The 17,493-nt window shown below is 40.8% G+C and overlaps 1 protein-coding gene across 2 annotated transcripts in view; it reads right to left on the reverse strand.

Annotated features, from left to right (window-relative positions):
* Positions 1-10,683: 10,683 nt before the first annotated feature.
* The window catches only part of kiaa1549la (KIAA1549-like a), a 79,244-nt gene continuing 72,434 nt past the window's right edge, over positions 10,684-17,493 (reverse strand). Inside the window, exons 21-24 of one of the 2 annotated variants that reach the window (XM_044036583.1) lie at positions 14,585-14,730; positions 14,302-14,456; positions 14,153-14,209; positions 10,684-13,284 (exon numbers count right to left, since the gene is read on the reverse strand). In XM_044036583.1, the coding sequence (XP_043892518.1) occupies positions 14,180-14,209; positions 14,302-14,456; positions 14,585-14,730 (331 nt within the window). In that variant the 3' untranslated portion in view covers positions 10,684-13,284; positions 14,153-14,179. Of the gene's footprint in view, positions 13,285-14,152; positions 14,213-14,301; positions 14,457-14,584; positions 14,731-17,493 lie in introns of both variants that reach the window. The other variant, XM_044036582.1, reaches the window with a different exon arrangement.

Consider the following 17,493-nt stretch of genomic DNA (forward strand, 5'->3'; position numbering starts at 1 on the left):
GAGAGGACAGGTACACAAACCTACAGCTGCTGTGTGTGTGTGTGGACAGAGGACGGGGAGCCTGGTTCGTCGTGGACACAAACAAAGGTTTGTGAACCAGTGTTTGGGAGGAAAAGAAAACCCGCGTAGAGACCATAAACGCCGCCGCTGTGCATCAGTTATTGTTAAAGCTCTGACTTTACTTTGGTCCACAGTTTGATCTGAGACTGACCGCAGTGAAGACAAGCAGACCAGCAAGAGCGAAGACACGCTGGACAGGAAGAGACAGAGGAAGTTGACCCTTTCTATAAGCTTGAGGCCAGTCTCGAACCCCGCGGTTAGTTTCTGCACAACAACGCAGCATTTTACCTGAGTGTGAGAGGTCAAAGTGCGCCGTCTCCCTCTCTCTGTGCATCATCACACCGTTGCCAGAGCAACCTACACACGGTCAGAGTGAGGAGGAGGAGGAGGAGGAGGATTATTGCGTTCACACGTTTGATTTCCAGCCACGCGGCCTCGGTTTGTGAACAGTGTTCAGAACATATTTACTTGTTAGTGACAGAAAACAATTACATAGATATTTTGAATGTTAGGATGGATCTGCAGGCTTAGTCTTGTTAGTTCTTTTTTTTTTACATAAAATCACTTTTTTTTATGTGTTGTTGAGTCAAAGTTATGATTCATTTGAGATCACATTTTTAGCAGTGATACAAAGTCGTAATAATTGTGCAAAAGTCACAAAATTGGAGCATTTTTCGTCTCTTTTTGTTCATAAAAACTCTGAACTGTGACGTATTTCACAAATTCAAAATGATATTTGTTAAACAGATTGAGCTCTTGTTGCTCAGGTTGTGTTTATATAGATTAATTATTGATATAGATTGTCTAGAGGTTGTGCTGAAAATAAGGACATAAGACAACTCTATATTGCACGTACTTGTATATAATGAATGTATATAATGTACGTTTGAACATAGTGATGGAATGCTCCGTGTTCTGAGGGTTAAACAAGATGAAAACACAAAGTATACCAGGGGCCTTGAGGCTCGCTGGACTGGGCACTTCAGTCCTGAGGTCCTTCTGTAGGTGCACGGTGGAGGGAACAGATGCAGGGAAAGCGCTTCCAGCATTTGAAAATAAAAAAAGAACGACGTTTGTTCCCCTCCCCTCGGGCAGGAGGAGGCAGAGCATCAGGTGTCGAAGCACCAGACTGAGGAACAGCTTCTTCCCAGAGGCTGTTATTATAATTCTGCTGGAGCGCGAACTCTAGCACTGTTGCTTCCTGCACGTGGACCATCTACGGTCTACGGATACAAACCCTGACACATTTGCGTCATCGAGAATTCTTTATCGTTATTTTGTGGTGTGGCGGCTCTCGGCTTCAGAGCAGAATATGCAACAAACTTAAAGACGACAACTTTACTAAATGTACACAAATATAGATTATGTGCAACAATTAACAATTCAAATGAAAAATAGAGCGTTGGATGGAACAGAATTGGATCATTTACCATCTGCTTGTTAGCGCTTTAATTCCCCATTAATTCCTTTTACTTTAGTGTTGTTTTTATTGCTCTTGTTCTTATTTTTGTATTTACATATATATATGTATATATATACACATATATTCATTATCCTAGTTTATTTGATGTTACTTTAAGACCTTTGACTAGAGAAATGTGCATGCAAAACTTGTCCAAGACAAAGAAAGCAACTTTAAACTCTGATGACGTGTGAAAGCGAACATGTGAAGACAGTAAAGATTCCCTGGTGTAACCCGGGCGTCGTGATGAATACAGACAGAGCGTGTCAATAAAGTGAGACGACAACAACAAGGTGCAAAAATTCAACTTTAAACAGCAGTTAAAGTTTGTGTGTCTCGGCTAAAATCCGTAAGAAACTGCGTCTGCAGTGAGACTTCAAATCCCATCATTTCTCATTTCCTGACCATAAACAAACGACATGGTTGTGGTTTCATGGTGCAGATTGTTCAGGAAGTCTTTGCAACTTGTTGTTTCTCTTCTTCTTCTTCTTCTTCTGCGTCAGCTCACAGCTCAGCCTCGAGGCTCCACTTTCAGTCTTTAGCGTGCAAACACCAGAGTGTTTTCAATCCACGCCTTGGCAGCAAAGTGGAGAAACGTGTTTGCCAGAGGAGTCACTCGAGCGACCTCTGAGGCTCAAATGAAGACATGAAGGTGAACCATGTCCCTCAGCAGAGACGTGATCTATAATTCAACACACAGTACGTATGTGCATGGTATATTTGTGAAGCTCGTCTCTCGAGGATTCTCTGCAACAATCCGTCCGTGCCTCTTACTCCCGGTTGGGTTGCAGAGGAAGTTGAAGCCAATATTCTTCTCATTAGCACCAAAATTCCATCTCTGCTTCTCTGGAAAGATCCCACAGAATAATTAGGACGTACTGTTTTTATTTATATATTTGTGTAAGTAAAAGCCACAGGAGAAGCAGAAAGTTGCACATAACAGGGAAAGGGTTTCATGAGCTTGATTTTAGATGCAGAAAAGGAAAAGGTTTCATTTACACTAAGCGAGTGCACGAATGCAGCAACTCACCGTGGAAATCGGTCAGAAAAAAAAAAGCAGTGTTTCAATGTCAGGGTTCAGGAAACAACCTCATCGTCCTGTCGGGCGGACGTTTCCAATAAAAACAAACAAATGTCACAAAGAAAAACAGGAAACACTGAGTGAAAACACCGGCTTTATACTGCGACGCGGGTGAAAACTGTGTGGCAAACACAGAAAACAGATACTTTCATTTATGTTATTAATCCAGATTTAAGCAGGAATAATATTCATTGAGATTAAAAATCTCATACACATACAGAATCTTCTCAAGTGTTTGTACTTGTGCGGCCTTCACGCATCAGAATTATGGTAAATTAGGAGTTCCCGACCTGCAAAATTCAGACCAAAACCTGGTCCTCATGAGATAGAACTAAGGACTAAAACTTGAATTGTGGTTATATATATATATATACATATATACATACACACACACACACACACACACACATATACATATACACACATATTTATACACATCTTTGTGAGGACGTATAAAAGTAGTCCTCACATTCAATCACACCTTAAAATTCTCTTGTCGAGATTACCAGCGGGAAATTGAGTCAACGTTTTTGTTAAAAACTCTCACAAACAAAAGGTGAACAGATACAGATCAGGAAAAAGCTAAACGCTAAGCTAACTAGACTTGAAATGGCTGAGAAAACAAACAAGAACATAAGCTAAGCTAACACAACAAAAGATCTCTGACTTAGTTCAAAACTTTAAGCGGCACAGACGCTGACATCACACGTAGGACGCACTGGCAACAGGAAGTGGGAGAAGGGAGTTTATGTAGGGAGTGAGGGTGACGAGCACCAGGTGAACACAATCAGGGAATCAGAGGAGACACAGAACAAGACAGACAGGAAGTACAGAAACCCCTTACCAAAACAAAACAGGAAGTGAGACTGAACTAAAACAAACACGAAACAAAACAAAACAAAACAGGAAGTGACACTGAACTAGGACTAACACAAAACAAAACAAAACAGGAAGTGACACTGAACTAGGACTAACACAAAACAAAACAAAACAGGAAGTGACACTGAACTAAAACTAACTAACACAGAACAAAACAGGAAGTGACACTGAACTAAAACTAACTAACACAGAACAAAACAGGAAGTGACACTGAACTAAAACTAACTAACACAAAACAAAACAGGAAGTGACACTGAGCTAAAACTAACTAACAAAACAAAACAGGAAGTGACACTGAACTAAAACTAACTAACACAGAACAAAACAGGAAGTGACACTGAACTAAAACTAACTAACACAGAACAAAACAGGAAGTGACACTGAACTAAAACTAACTAACACAGAACAAACAGAAGTGACACTGAACTAAAACTAACTAACACAGAACAAAACAGGAAGTGACACTGAACTAAAACTAACTAACACAGAACAAAACAGGAAGTGACACTGAACTAAAACTAACTAACACAGAACAAAACAGGAAGTGACACTGAACTAAAACTAACTAACACAACTGACGGTGCATGATCCACGAGTTCCCGAGTGGACATAACCTTTGACATTTCAAGATGGCGGAGAGTAAGACTAAATGCTAATGTTTACGTTACTTAGGCAACGTAAGGTCATTTCACTCAGTCTGTGTCATCTGTTGTGATACAGTAGCACGTGAACGCAGCAGTGAACGCAGCAGTCATCACGTCTGTCTACTGTTGGATTCCAACTGCAAACATTCTCCACACGTGTGGCACCGGAGCAAACCGCTGCACCACTGAGTCCAAAACTGCATGAGACGTGTGAAATTATACGAGGGGGGAAAGAGACAAAAAAACAAACCCATTTCCCTGACTCATGCAAGTAAAGAGGGACTGCAACAGGAAACAGGCAATGAGAGTGATAACTCACTCCTGTCTCGTCTCGTCTCCTCCGTACTGAACTGTAATTACAGTGTCGTCTTCTTCGTCTTCTTCTTTTTTCTTATTAGCTGATAAGACTTTCATAATTGTTCCCCAGAGAGCCTGTCCAAACTTAATTAACGCTGACTAAACAGTCCCCCCTCTCGTTCTGTCTCTTCCTCTGCTCTCTCCTCCTCTTCACCTCTCAGTCTTGATCTGCACTTGTCTCAGCAGCAGCGAGGTGAAGGAGGAGGAGGAGGAGGAGGAGGAGGAGGAGGAGGAGCGTGCTCCTCAGTGGCAGCTACAGCAAAACACAGCACGGGGGGAAATGAAAGTTGGACTTGACACAGGCTTGACAACACTGTTGACTGTTGTACTTGTGTGTACAGTATAAATATCAGTGAGGACCCAAAATCACGTATAAAGGATCATAATTAAGGACATTTCTGGCTTATTCTTTCAAAATAAAAGTTTTTTGTTTTTTTTTAAACGTTAAGACTTTTCTAGGCTGTTTTTGTCTAAGGGTTAAATTTAGGTATTTAGTTGTGATGGTTAAAGGTAAAGGGTTAAGGAATACATTATGCAAAGAAATAACAAAACAATGCTTTTATTAAAACAAAATGGTAGAAACGCAGGTGCAACACTTGGGCAACAGCAAAACCTGGTCCATATGAGGCAGATCCTCATTTCTAAGGAACTGCTTGAGTTTAGGACTAAGATTTGAATTGTGAGGACCTGAAAAATGTATAAACATTTTGTGAAAGTGACAACAAAACAGGCCTAGTTGTGGTTTTAGACTTGGTTGTAGGGGTAGAATTAGGATTAGATTAAGGTTTAGGATTTGGCATTTATGGCGTATTTCCACCGCCTCTACTCGCCTCTAATGCCGTGTCATGCCGCGCCGAGGCGATGTGAATATGCCATAAATTTGTCCACACTGGAGAATTGTCTTCCTTATGGGGACAAAAATCCAAGTCCATAAGACGTAAAATGACCACATTTTAAGATGAAGACGTGTTTTAGAGTGAGACGGAGGTCAGGGTTAGGATTAAGGCAGCAGTAATTATGGTTAAGGCTAAATCTCCAGGAAATGAATGTAAGTCAATGCACTATGTCCTCTGAAGTCATGGAAACCAGCGTGTGTGTGTGGGGGTGTTAATTCCTCTGAGCAGTGTAATCCCTAAAATCACACTCTGATCTTTGCTCCTTTTATACCCATTTGTTTGACTTAGAGATTAGACATTAATTACTGGCTAGAGAAATAGACACACACACACACACACACACACACAGATAGCTCTCATTACACAGGCCTTACAGCTCGGGCCAAAAGGTATAGAAAGCTGAGACAGCATCGTGTAACAGTAATCACACACACACACACACCGCTGGGGGAACTATGGCCCAAAAGATGCTGTTCTGGGCGAATTCTGGCAGTTTTGGAGCTGAGTCTAACATCCAGCGCCCGCATGAGAGCGCAGGGGATTAGCACTGACCAACGCTGAGACAGGATGAAGAATAAATCACAAACACAAGCACAAAGGCGGCCTGTCTTTCAGTGTTTACACAGAGTCCGAGTCTTCCAAAGCCCTCTTACCTCGTCGAGGTCGAGCCTCATTTCACACTCTGCAAATGAGGCGGCTGACCTTCGTAAAAAACACACACAAAAACAACAAGAGCAGATACGCCGGACGTGTCGGCGAAAGGATGAACTTAAAAAGTGCACAAATTAGGGCTGAGGACAATTTAACCCTGAGGCAACGCTAACAAATACACAGGAATATGGATTATATCAAGATAAGGAAAATATATGGGATTATGCAAAATACTACAGTGCAATATAAACTAGAAGAAATGGAATAAACACAACATAAACAAGAGAGGAATACACAAAATATGGACTATACAGAGGTAAGGGATTATGTAAAAATATGAATGATATAAAGGTAAGGTAATATTCAAATAAACCTTATATGAGAATATGCAAAATAGGCACAAGAGGAGGAAATACATCATATATGAGAGCAATATGTGAAAGGTACGGGGATGTGCAAAATATGGATCATGTAACGATAAAAATGAGAATAATATGAATATAAAATAAATATGGGCAATTGGGACCATGTCAATTCAGGGAATATGAAAAAATCTAAACTATTTTTATGTGGAAAACAATCAAGATAATAATCAGCACTACAATAAAAATCGAACTCTATGACCTATTCAAAACACAACATATAATTCTTATAATTCCACACACACACACATCTTTTCTATTTCATCACGTGACTGCCTCACCCTTGACATGAGCGAGTGAGGAAGAACATGATAATATCATTTCCAGATCGTCACTGAAGAAAGAGCACTCCAAATAAGACTGCTCCTGTGTGAGTGTGTGTGTGTGTGTGTGTGTCTCTGCTGCCCTCTTGTGGCTATGAAGAAAACTACAGCGAGAACATGGCAGCTGGTTTTCTCCACTGTTTTCGAACCCAGGGCGAGTGTTGGCTGCACCAGTTCAAGCCAGGGACAAAAAGGAAGTCCATGCAGGGGAAATATCTGCTATGGACTTTCAGGATGAGAGTTTCTATACCAAGGGCATCCAAGCACCATCCATCTTCTACCACTTTATCTTCCACATGAAGGTCACGAGAGGTGCTGTGCCAATCTCAGCTGACACAGGGACACATAGAGACACACACTCAGACCTGCGCTCAATTTAGAGAGTGCAATTCGCCTAATCCCATCCCCGTATTGCATTTTTTTGGACTGTGAGAGGAACCCGAGGAACCCGGAGGAAACCCGTGTACACAAACTCCACATAGGAAGGTCTTCTTGCTGCAAAAAGAAAGTTGGACTTGACACAGACTTGACAACACTGTTGACTGTTGTACCTGTGTGTACAGTATATATATCAGTGAGGACCCAAAATCACGTATAAAGGATCATAATTAAGGACATTTCTGTCTTATTCTTTCAAAATAAAAGTTTTTTTTTTAGGCTGTTTTTGTCTAAGGGTTAAATTTAGATATTTACTTGTGATGGTTAAAGGTAAAGGGTTAAGGAATACGTTATGCAAAGAAATAACAAAACAATGCTTTGATTAAAACAAAATGGCAAAAGTAAAACACAGGGAGTAGAAACACATGGACAACAGCAAAACCTGGTCCTAATGAGGCAGATCCTCATTTCTAAGGAACTGCTTGAGTTTAGGACTAAGATTTGAATTGTGAGGACCTGAAAAATGTATAAACATTTTGTGAAAGTGACAACAAAACAGGCCTAGTTGTGGTTTTAGACTTGGTTCTAGGGTTAGGATTAGGATTAGATTAAGGTTTAGGATTTGGCATTTATGGCGTATTTCGACCGCCTCTACTACCACCCCTAATGATATAGAGTGTGACCCACTACACCAACCATGTGGTCCATGACAAGAACATTTGGTCAAATTTGACCATTGCATCATGGTCAGACCATGAACCTGTCAGTCCACCCTCGTAAGTTGCTGTGGGACGGATGGATGGACGGATGGATGGACGGACGGATGGACGGATGTATTAAAGGATGGCTGGACGGACATGTTTGTTTTCACAAATTTATTTTCTTTATTGTTTAAATTCACCAAAATGTTGTTTTTATTTCTGCATAACTACATCCAACAACAGCGCTCAATAGTTGTCGTCACCGTGACCTTCTACCCCGACCTCCCTCCCAGTGACGACAGCGTGACATCATCATCATCAGCGTCGCCATGACGCCACAGCATCATGACATGGCTCATAAACGTCAGAAAAAGAAAACTATAGTTACAGTCAAGTCGACATCGTGGATACAAGCATCCCGCCGCTACCCGTGAGAAGCATAAACATTGCACATCAACCTATTAGCATAGCATCAGGTCTCCTCCCCTCGCTGCCTTTTTAAAACCCCGCCTTTCTTTTTAACATGGCGTCAAAACAAATGATAAACATGTGTGAAAGTGTTTAACATTTGAACCAAAGATGACTTTATACACCAGTTATGATTTAAAATATGATCCGTTTACTTTCTTCTTCCCGAAACATCCACAGCGATTGTTCATCATTTGCAGAACTGGATTTAAGAAATGAATACAGGCTGGATTTGACGCATTATTAATATGTTTCAGAGCAAATAATCGCTTTTAAAATTTTCATTTGTGGACCTAAATACTGCAGACAGGGTCTAACACATCTGCAGTATTTCAGAAAGTCACGATCAGGATTAGAAATTGTGTTACAAATGTTGTAAATATTAAAATTTACTCCATATATATATGTATCTATGTATATATATATCTTTTATTTCACTGCTGCAGTCAAATCTACAAAAAAAATGTTTTGACAGGATTTCCAAGACGTTCTGTACATTTCGAGAATCATAATATTCCATGCTATACAACAGCATTTTTTTACAGTGACTCTGGTTTTCTCAACCACAATTCCTGCTCTTTGTAAAAGTGCTCATTTTATCATAACCTACACTGCATGTACTATAGTATTTCTATCTACTGTATACGATCTCTTTCTGTATTTTATATCTCATTTTGGTTATTTTTGGTTACCTTTGATGGATTACTGCGTTCTGTATCCTACAGATGTTTTATGTCTATTTATAGTTCAATTCATATATGGCTATAATCTCCTTTGGTGCCATGTGAATGATGATTAGCCGAAAATACAGCATGCTCAAAGATTTTTAGTTTCTAGTTTCGCAGAGAAAATGTGTTTAGCTTTTTGTTTTACTACAAAGACAAACTGTAAACAAAGACAGATCTGCTTGTCGCTGAAATCTCCATCTGAATCCTTTGTCTTATATGTTTTAGTGGAGATGAAGCACATAAAAATATGGTTTGTTTTATTTGATGTTAGGCAAGACATAGCGCAACAATAAACTTGATTTTTTCTAGATTTGCTAAAAACAAAGAAAAAAATTGTTACTTTTTTTCAATAGCAGGGCGCAGTTGTCATAAACTGATGACATCACAAACGTTAGCAGTGACTGTAGCCAGACGCCATGGCATCATTGATTGACTATAGCAGCTAGCTACAGTGTCTGCTGATGTGTAGTGCCAATGCCACAGTGGATGGCTAACATCAAACACAGACGCCACTAGAGTGTGACTAGAGTAGCCCAGTAGCCGCTAATGACAAACACTTATGCTAAAGCTCCTGACAGCTGCTAATGCCACGGTGTCTGGCTAAGTAGCCACTAATGTCAAACACTAATGCCAAGGCGTCTTGCTACACTAGCTGCTAATGCCACGGTGCATCGCTAAAGTAGCAGTTAACGTCAAAGGGCTATGTCATGGCATCTGGCTACAGTGGCTGCTAACAAATCAAATACAGATGCTAAAGCACCTGGCTACAGTAGCTGCAAACATCAAACACTGATGCTGTTGTGTCAGGCTAGTTGCTAACATCAAATAGCAATGACCGTAGCTGCTAACAGCGAATAATCTAGCTACTGTAGCTGCTAACTTGAAACACTGATGCCGTTGTGTCAGGCTAGTTGCTAACATCAAATAGCAATGACATGGCACCTAACTACCATAGCTGATTATGGCAAAGAAATCTAGCTACTGTAGCTGCTAACTTGAAACACTGATGCCATTGTGTCCGGCTAGTTGCTAAATAGCAATGCAATGGCACGTCACTACCATAGTGTCTAACAGCAAAGATATCTAGCTACTGCATTTGTTAACTTCAAACAGCAATACCACAGCGTCTGGCTAATGTGTCTGCTAACATTAAACACTGATGACCTTGCATGCTACAGTAGCTGCTAATGTCACACCCTGGTGCCAGTGGCACCTGGCTAGCTGCTAACACCAAATAGCAATGCAATGGCATCTGGCTACAGTTTCTGCTCGCAGCTATCAAGTAATTGTAGGAGGAATAAACATAAAAATTAAAATAGTTTAACTCACTCAGACATGCTTAAGTTCTTTTGCTCTCTCTGCTCAAACATCAATTTTTCAGGCCAACAACAGAAACTTCAACCAGAAACCAGACAAAAAACAGAGTCAAACATTACATTAACAGTCAGAGATGGCTGCCCCCTACTGGGGGGGAGTAAAATACAAATTTTTGTGAATCTACTGGAATATCAAGTGTGATTATTGTGCTAAATCTTGCCGGGATAAAAAATAAATGAGTGCTTCATTTTCATTTAAAAGTTTCTAACACAAACAATACTGTGACGTGTGTGTTTAAAAAAAAAAAAAAGAGTCCATCATGAACACTGAGAAGTATATATATATATATATAAAAAAAATGGCATCTGAACAATGTCAAGCAACATGTCCCTCCCACCCTTCTTGCATAAACCTCTTTGTTAAATCATCTGCTATATACATGAATACATTTAACCGTTACATACAGTATGGCGGCTCAGCTGAGCCCTGGCGCATCTCATCTTCTAACGACCGCGCGTTCATCCGTCGCCATCGAGACCGAAAACAACCCACGAGCCAAAGTTCCTTACACAATAAAATACAGTTGACAGATTTCAAGTAAAAGAATAGTTTTCCTAAGTTCACATTAATGATGCACCAATGTAAAAGTCTGCGCCGATACAGATACCGATATTGAAATAGAATAAAACGTTTGTCCGATACTGACACCGATGTTTCCCGTCTTTCTTTTGTGTAGAGGGACACAAATACATTTGAAAATGTTTTAAAGGTTCAATATACAACATTTGGCGACCTGGCCAGAGTTTGACCTTTGACCTTTCACCCTATGTCAGCTGGGCTTGGCACCAGCAGCCCTCATGTGAAGGATAAAGCGGTGGAAGGTGAATGAATGAATGAACGAATGGATGAATAAACTAAATACAAATTCCACTAGACTAGTTTTCTGAAAGTTCTAAGCTCAGGGTGACCCGTACATGACTGACAGTTAAGCCGGGCATACGCTGTGCAACTTTTCTGCGATCGCTTTGTTAGCCTGGAACTCAAACTGTGCGATAAAAAGCTCACAATTTATGTGCGCACACTTTAAAGGTCCAATGCGCATATACGACCTGACTGCTCACACTACACGACGCGTTGGACTCCCCGGCGTACCCGGAACTGTAAAGTCGAGCCTTTAAGACGCACGCTTGCACTTGACGTCACGTTAGGTTCTGTGTTCGCGCAATGACGGAAAACCCACCGAGGATCAGGTGAGTCGACTCGTGGTTCTCCTTCAACAGTGTGATACCCTCATGAGGGGCAAATCAACATGTCAAACAGGTTTTGATTTTCATACGATGGCCAATTGGGAGCTGGTCGTGAGGGTTATATACCCCAGGTATGGGGTTCCCAAATCCCAATAGTAGCATGAGTGGAAAAACCAGCTCAAAATGGGCCAACAATCACACAGCGTTGGCCCAGTTTAAGTCCAAAGAAAGCGCTCCGCCAGACTCGGTACGATTGGATACATAATGTTGAACCTTTAAAGTATTTCAGCCCTTCACCTCCACTAATAACAATAGTTCTACGGCCTTTTTACTTTGTTTTTCAACCACTAAATACAAAAACAAGAATGTTTTCAGTTTACACATCTGTGTCATTATCGGCAAAAATGTCAACATGTTTGCAGATGACACTCAACTATCGCTGCGTCCCCAGTTTACAGGATTCTAACGGAAAGAAAATTGAAAATCACTTCTGATCCAACTCAATCTGTGAGTGTCCGATGTGCTCACATCTGCAAAAACGTCGAAAAAAAACCAAACAAACACAAACCACAGATGGATCTGAACGTGTTCTTGTCTCAGGTCTGTCAAATGTCAGCGGACGCAAACTTGTCAGGTGGTCAACGGAGATCGTCATCCAATCCGAGAAAAGGAAGAAAAAAAAACCCAAACAAATGAAGTTAACACTTTTGAAAAGTACAGAAATGCCATCAGAACCACAGACAACTAAGCCGCCATTTTGTCTGCTTCAAAGAGCAGAATGGATTTTTTCTTTTTTTGCCTTGGAGTAAAGCGAGTGACCGAGAAACACTCACTACATCTTTTTTTGTACAGTAATCCATTGCACGAAAATAAAAGACAAAAGCACACAGAAAATTCATGAACTGAAACTGAAGACGGCTCGAGAGGATTGTTTGTTTGTTTTTTGTCTTTTCTTTTTTTTTTTTACCTTGGATTCTTTTTGTGTCACTTAAGTTTAAAACACACATATTAACCAGCTGTAGAAGGTTTACATAGGAATTTGGATTCATCAAATAAAAAGCACAGTTTTTTAGTCAGTCCAGCGTTCCTGGCGTTTACAGCGGAGCTAGTCTTTGATGGCACGGTCCGGTCTGGTTCCGGTCCAGTTCTGTTCCAGCTCCAGAGGAGTGCTGCTGTGCTGGGCAGATGGCAGTTACTGTACGATGAAACGCCGAGGCGGAGAACTCGTCGCTCTGTGCTGTACTCACCCTGTTTTGTCCACAGCATGCGGGCTGTCAGGTAGGGAGGCACAGTACAGCTCAGCTCAGCTCAGCTTAGCTCAGCTCAGCTCAGCTTAGCTTAGCTTAGCTCAGTTCAGCAGAGTGAGGGGCCTCTGGATGTTCAGTGGTGGCCACCAAAGACCAGGAAGTCTACATGGAAACTGGAGGAGCTAGTAAAGCTGGGATGGTGGGCGGGGCTCAGGGCTCAGAATACAGAGAGGAGTGGAAGCTCTGATCAGAGCTGCAGATGAAATGGTCTGCGAGAAGATACAGATGGAGGCCGAGGCCAGTGGAGAGAAGAGCAGCTGTGGTACGATGTGGTCGATGGGGGAGGGAGGGAGGGAGGTGAGAGACGGACAGAGAGAGTCTTCAGTGAGAAGAAGGTCCTCTACCTGTCCAGAGAGAAGACACCTGCAGGGGACAAGAGCCAACACATGAGAAAGCCCAGTCAGCCAATATTCAAGTTGTGGACAATAAGTCATCATGTTTCCGCCCGTCCAGACGGAAACTCAAGCCCTGGAGTTTTCAAACGAAGACGGAGTTGTTGGTGTGGTGTGAGAACTGAGAAGACTGAGTCTCCTGTAACCACTTCAGATCAGATCTCACTCCCACTCTGCTGCATCCACCCGCACAGATGCAACCTTACAAGGTCGGTGCCATGTCCTCGTAGTTTTCTGTCTTAATTGTTGGTGTAACTGTCCTGAGAGGTTATTTTTGGATATGCATTTACAAAGGTCTCCTCCCCTCACACCTGTTGACTTTTATCTATCAGAGGAACTCTGGATCGTATCGTCTTCATGCCCAGGAGTTTGCCCAAAAGGTCAGAACTGAATTGGGGGATAAAAGGCTTTTATATTTGCTGCTCTCTTTGTCTGAACTGAACCACAGAAAGATTGGAAACTTAAAGGCTTGGATGTTTTTTTAGGAGAATGTTGGACGAGGAGGAGGAAACATCGGACTGTAGATGATCTTACAGATTTATGGGTTTTGTTATGATTCCGTGGGGATTTTTGGATGATGATTGTGATCCTAGATTGATTATTTAATGTTTTTGTATCATATGTATGGCTGCTGCACTGTTTGTGTGTTACTGTGCTGCAGCCTCAATCTCAATGAGGTTAAATAAAGGTTAAATATGTCACATATTGTGTATATCAAGTATGACATTGATATTTATGTTCTTTTACCATCATTTCATCCTGTAGAATACAAAAATGTCATCAAAAAAAAGAGTCTTACAGAACATGTAACATCACAGAGCCGAGACGGAGTGACTCACCGAAACTTGTCACAGATTTGGACGACTTCAGCAGATGGTTTCGAGGTGACGTGAGTTCTGCTGGGAGAGGAGAGGACGCAGACTGTCACGTGCTGTGTTTCACTGCTGTGTTTCACTGCTGTGTGTGTGTGTGTGTGTGTGTGTCTCACCGGCACATCGTTCCACTGCCTCGGCAGGTCTTCAGGCTCAGGTGGGTAGGACATCCAGGACGGACTACGGTACGAGGACGGCGGCGACATGACAAAGTAGTCCGAGTAGCCCGGGCGGTTTGCTGATATCGCGTAGACTGCTGTTATTGGGTTTCCTGTGAGGAACAACCACCGATTCAATTCTGTTTAAGAAACTTGTCTCTTGAGGCTGTAGCTGTACATGTCTGTGGGAAACTGTGGCTTCAATCTAATGCACGTTGGTTTGTGTTTAGACGTGTCTCACCTGAGTAGGTGGTGACGGACTGGTCAACAGTAACTGCAGGGAAGGGGGTCCTGGACATTGGCAGGTAGGGGGCGCCGTTGTGCTGCTGGGCCTGGAGTTCCGAGGCCTCCGACACGCGAGGCTTCAGACTAACGTCAGGAGTGGAACTGTTGAGATGAGTGATTAGCATTCACATTCTGAATCGTTCTTAAACGTGAACATGTTCTGGTTTCTCGTCGCTTTGAGTTTAGGAGAAGAAACTGATGAAATACCGATACTTCACAGGTTTTGTGACCCAAAATGTACCAAAAACTAAGCAATTATTCAAGAAAATAACAGTCATATTAATCAATAATTAAAGCAGATCATGTGGAACAGTGTAAAGAAAGAAATGACTTCATTGGCAGATAAGAATTTGTAAATTCACTTAATAAAAACAAAAATCAATGAATTATTCAGAATTTTTTCTTTCGTTAATCAGCTTTTTTCATGATTGCTTCTTAAGTGAGAATATTTTCTTTGTTTCTTTGCTCCATAAAACAAACAAATCATTCAAAGTGAATCATTTTTGGGGAAAAAACAAAGACGTTTGAGAACCTCATCATTTCCAGGTTTGACAAACACCGATTTCTGCCATGTTACGGACCAATCCAGAGACAGATTAATCAACTATAAAAAATAATCTCAAACTCAAATGACCTGAGATCAACTGAGGGTCTAGTCTTGTTACAAAAAGCAACTGTTCAGTGATATTATCTCAAAATGATGTCACAATATTCCATCAATTTTATCACCATAATGATATTGGTGACCCTATTTCACAAACATTTCAAAATAAAAGTCTTTGTTCTGCATATAATATGCAGGGAACGATTCATGAGACGTCTGCTTGCACGCACATGTACATGTTACACCACAGTGACGTCACTGGAGGACAGATGACGTCATCGCGTCGACCAGCGAAAGACGAATTAGCACTCGTCTCTGACGATGAACTCACAAAACGTGAAGAATGTGCTTTTAGAGCCAGACTCACACAGTCACGCGCGCACACTTCTGATGCCAAACACAATCCTAATTAGAGTTCATTACAGACTAACTGTCTTCGTCATGGACATGTGCTCCTAATTATGTCGAAATTCAATTCAGAATATGGTTTTAGATCACTGGTTTGTCAGCCGCTGGATCACATCATCTCCAGGGTGGTGTTGTGCTCGGGTTTGTCCACTAGATGGCGAACACGCTCCTCCGCACCAAACCCAGAGAGAAGCCAAGGGAAGGGGGCAAATGGGTCTCTGCAGTGCTGAGGTGCCCAGCAACAGGGTGAACACGGCAACAGCATTTAAATGAAGACGCTCGGTTCAAAAGATGCAGAATATCATATGAGAGAGAGTGAGTGTGTGTGAGTGTGTGTGTGAGAGAGTGAGGAGGTTTGAATGACACTGATTGATATTCTGATGGTTTCTTTTTCCTCCACTAATCATTTATTTATCCTTCTATAAAAAGAAAATGTGATTAGCCCCAGAGGTGATTGGCTGAGGAAAAGCTTTTCATTACAGATTATTTATTTAGATTTCATCTCTCAAAGTAATTGTGGTTCCTCAAAGCAGTAAATACATGTTATTGTATGTTCACTGTTATCGTATATACTGTCTATTTACTGTATATGTGTGTGTATCGTATAAAATGCACAAACCTTTAGGGGCTTGTTCCTATCATAAACACTGACCTTGTCCTCATGGAGACCAAAACCTGGTCCCATCTTGGTTCACACCCATGGACTGACAAAATCCATCCATCATAAACTACAACGGGTCCAAACCTCGTACGCCGTCCTTAAACCACTTAAACCATAACAACACCAGTTCTCCAGCAGCTCCACTGTTAAACATTCACATCACGTGCTCCTCACTTTCAAAGCCATGGACGACCTCGCCCCTCAGTACCTGCATTAACACACCTGCTCGTTCTTCATCTGCTCGGCCGCTCTCCTCTGGAGCAACCGACCATGTGACACCAGAAACTCTCAGATTGTCTCTCCATCTTCAGATCCCGGCTCAAAACTGAGGCTTATTCACTCTCACAGGCTTTATATGATCTTCTTTAACACAACAGGTGTGTTCTTGTATTTTATTAGACATTTCTGTCTTGTCTTTATACTTTGAAAACGTATCATTGAAGAATGCTGCATAAGAATGTGTGTGTGTGTGTGTGTTTGTGTGCTGTATATTTTATTACATCTGTAATACAGTACAGCATGAAAACTAAATCTGGTACAAAAACTTGTTTTTTCTGTGTACAAACTGTATTTGTACACAGTCCCTGATACAAATACATGAAATACACTCAATTTCATGACATTTCTATTTGATTTCTATAATCACTTTTATACATAAATATATATATATCTATACATATATTTGTATATATATATATATATATAAAAGTGTACAAAAGAGTATACAACATGTAAAAAGAGTCACATGAATGAAACAGCATGAATTCTGAGAAAGTTTTAACTCTCATAATTCTGATTTTAATCTCAGAATTATGACTTTAATCTCAGAATTATGACTTTAATCTCAGAATTATGACTTTTTCTTTACTCTAATAATTCTGGCTTTAATCTCATAATTCTGATTTAATCTCATAATTCTGACTTAATCTCATAATTCTGATTTTAATCTCATAATTCTGACTTTAATCTCAGGATTATGATTTTTTCTTTACTCTAATAAATCTGACTTTAATCTCATAATTCTGATTTAATCTCATAATTCTGATTTAATCTCATAATTCTGACTTTTTCTTTACTCTAATAATTCTGACTTTAATCTCATAATTTGATTTAATCTCATAATTCTGACTTTTCTTTACTCTAATAATTCTGACTTAATCTCATAATTCTGACTTTAATCTCATAATTCTGA

This window comes from Solea senegalensis, linkage group LG10 (genome assembly GCF_019176455.1).
Source record: "Solea senegalensis isolate Sse05_10M linkage group LG10, IFAPA_SoseM_1, whole genome shotgun sequence".
In the NCBI taxonomy this organism is placed as follows: domain Eukaryota; kingdom Metazoa; phylum Chordata; class Actinopteri; order Pleuronectiformes; family Soleidae; genus Solea; species Solea senegalensis.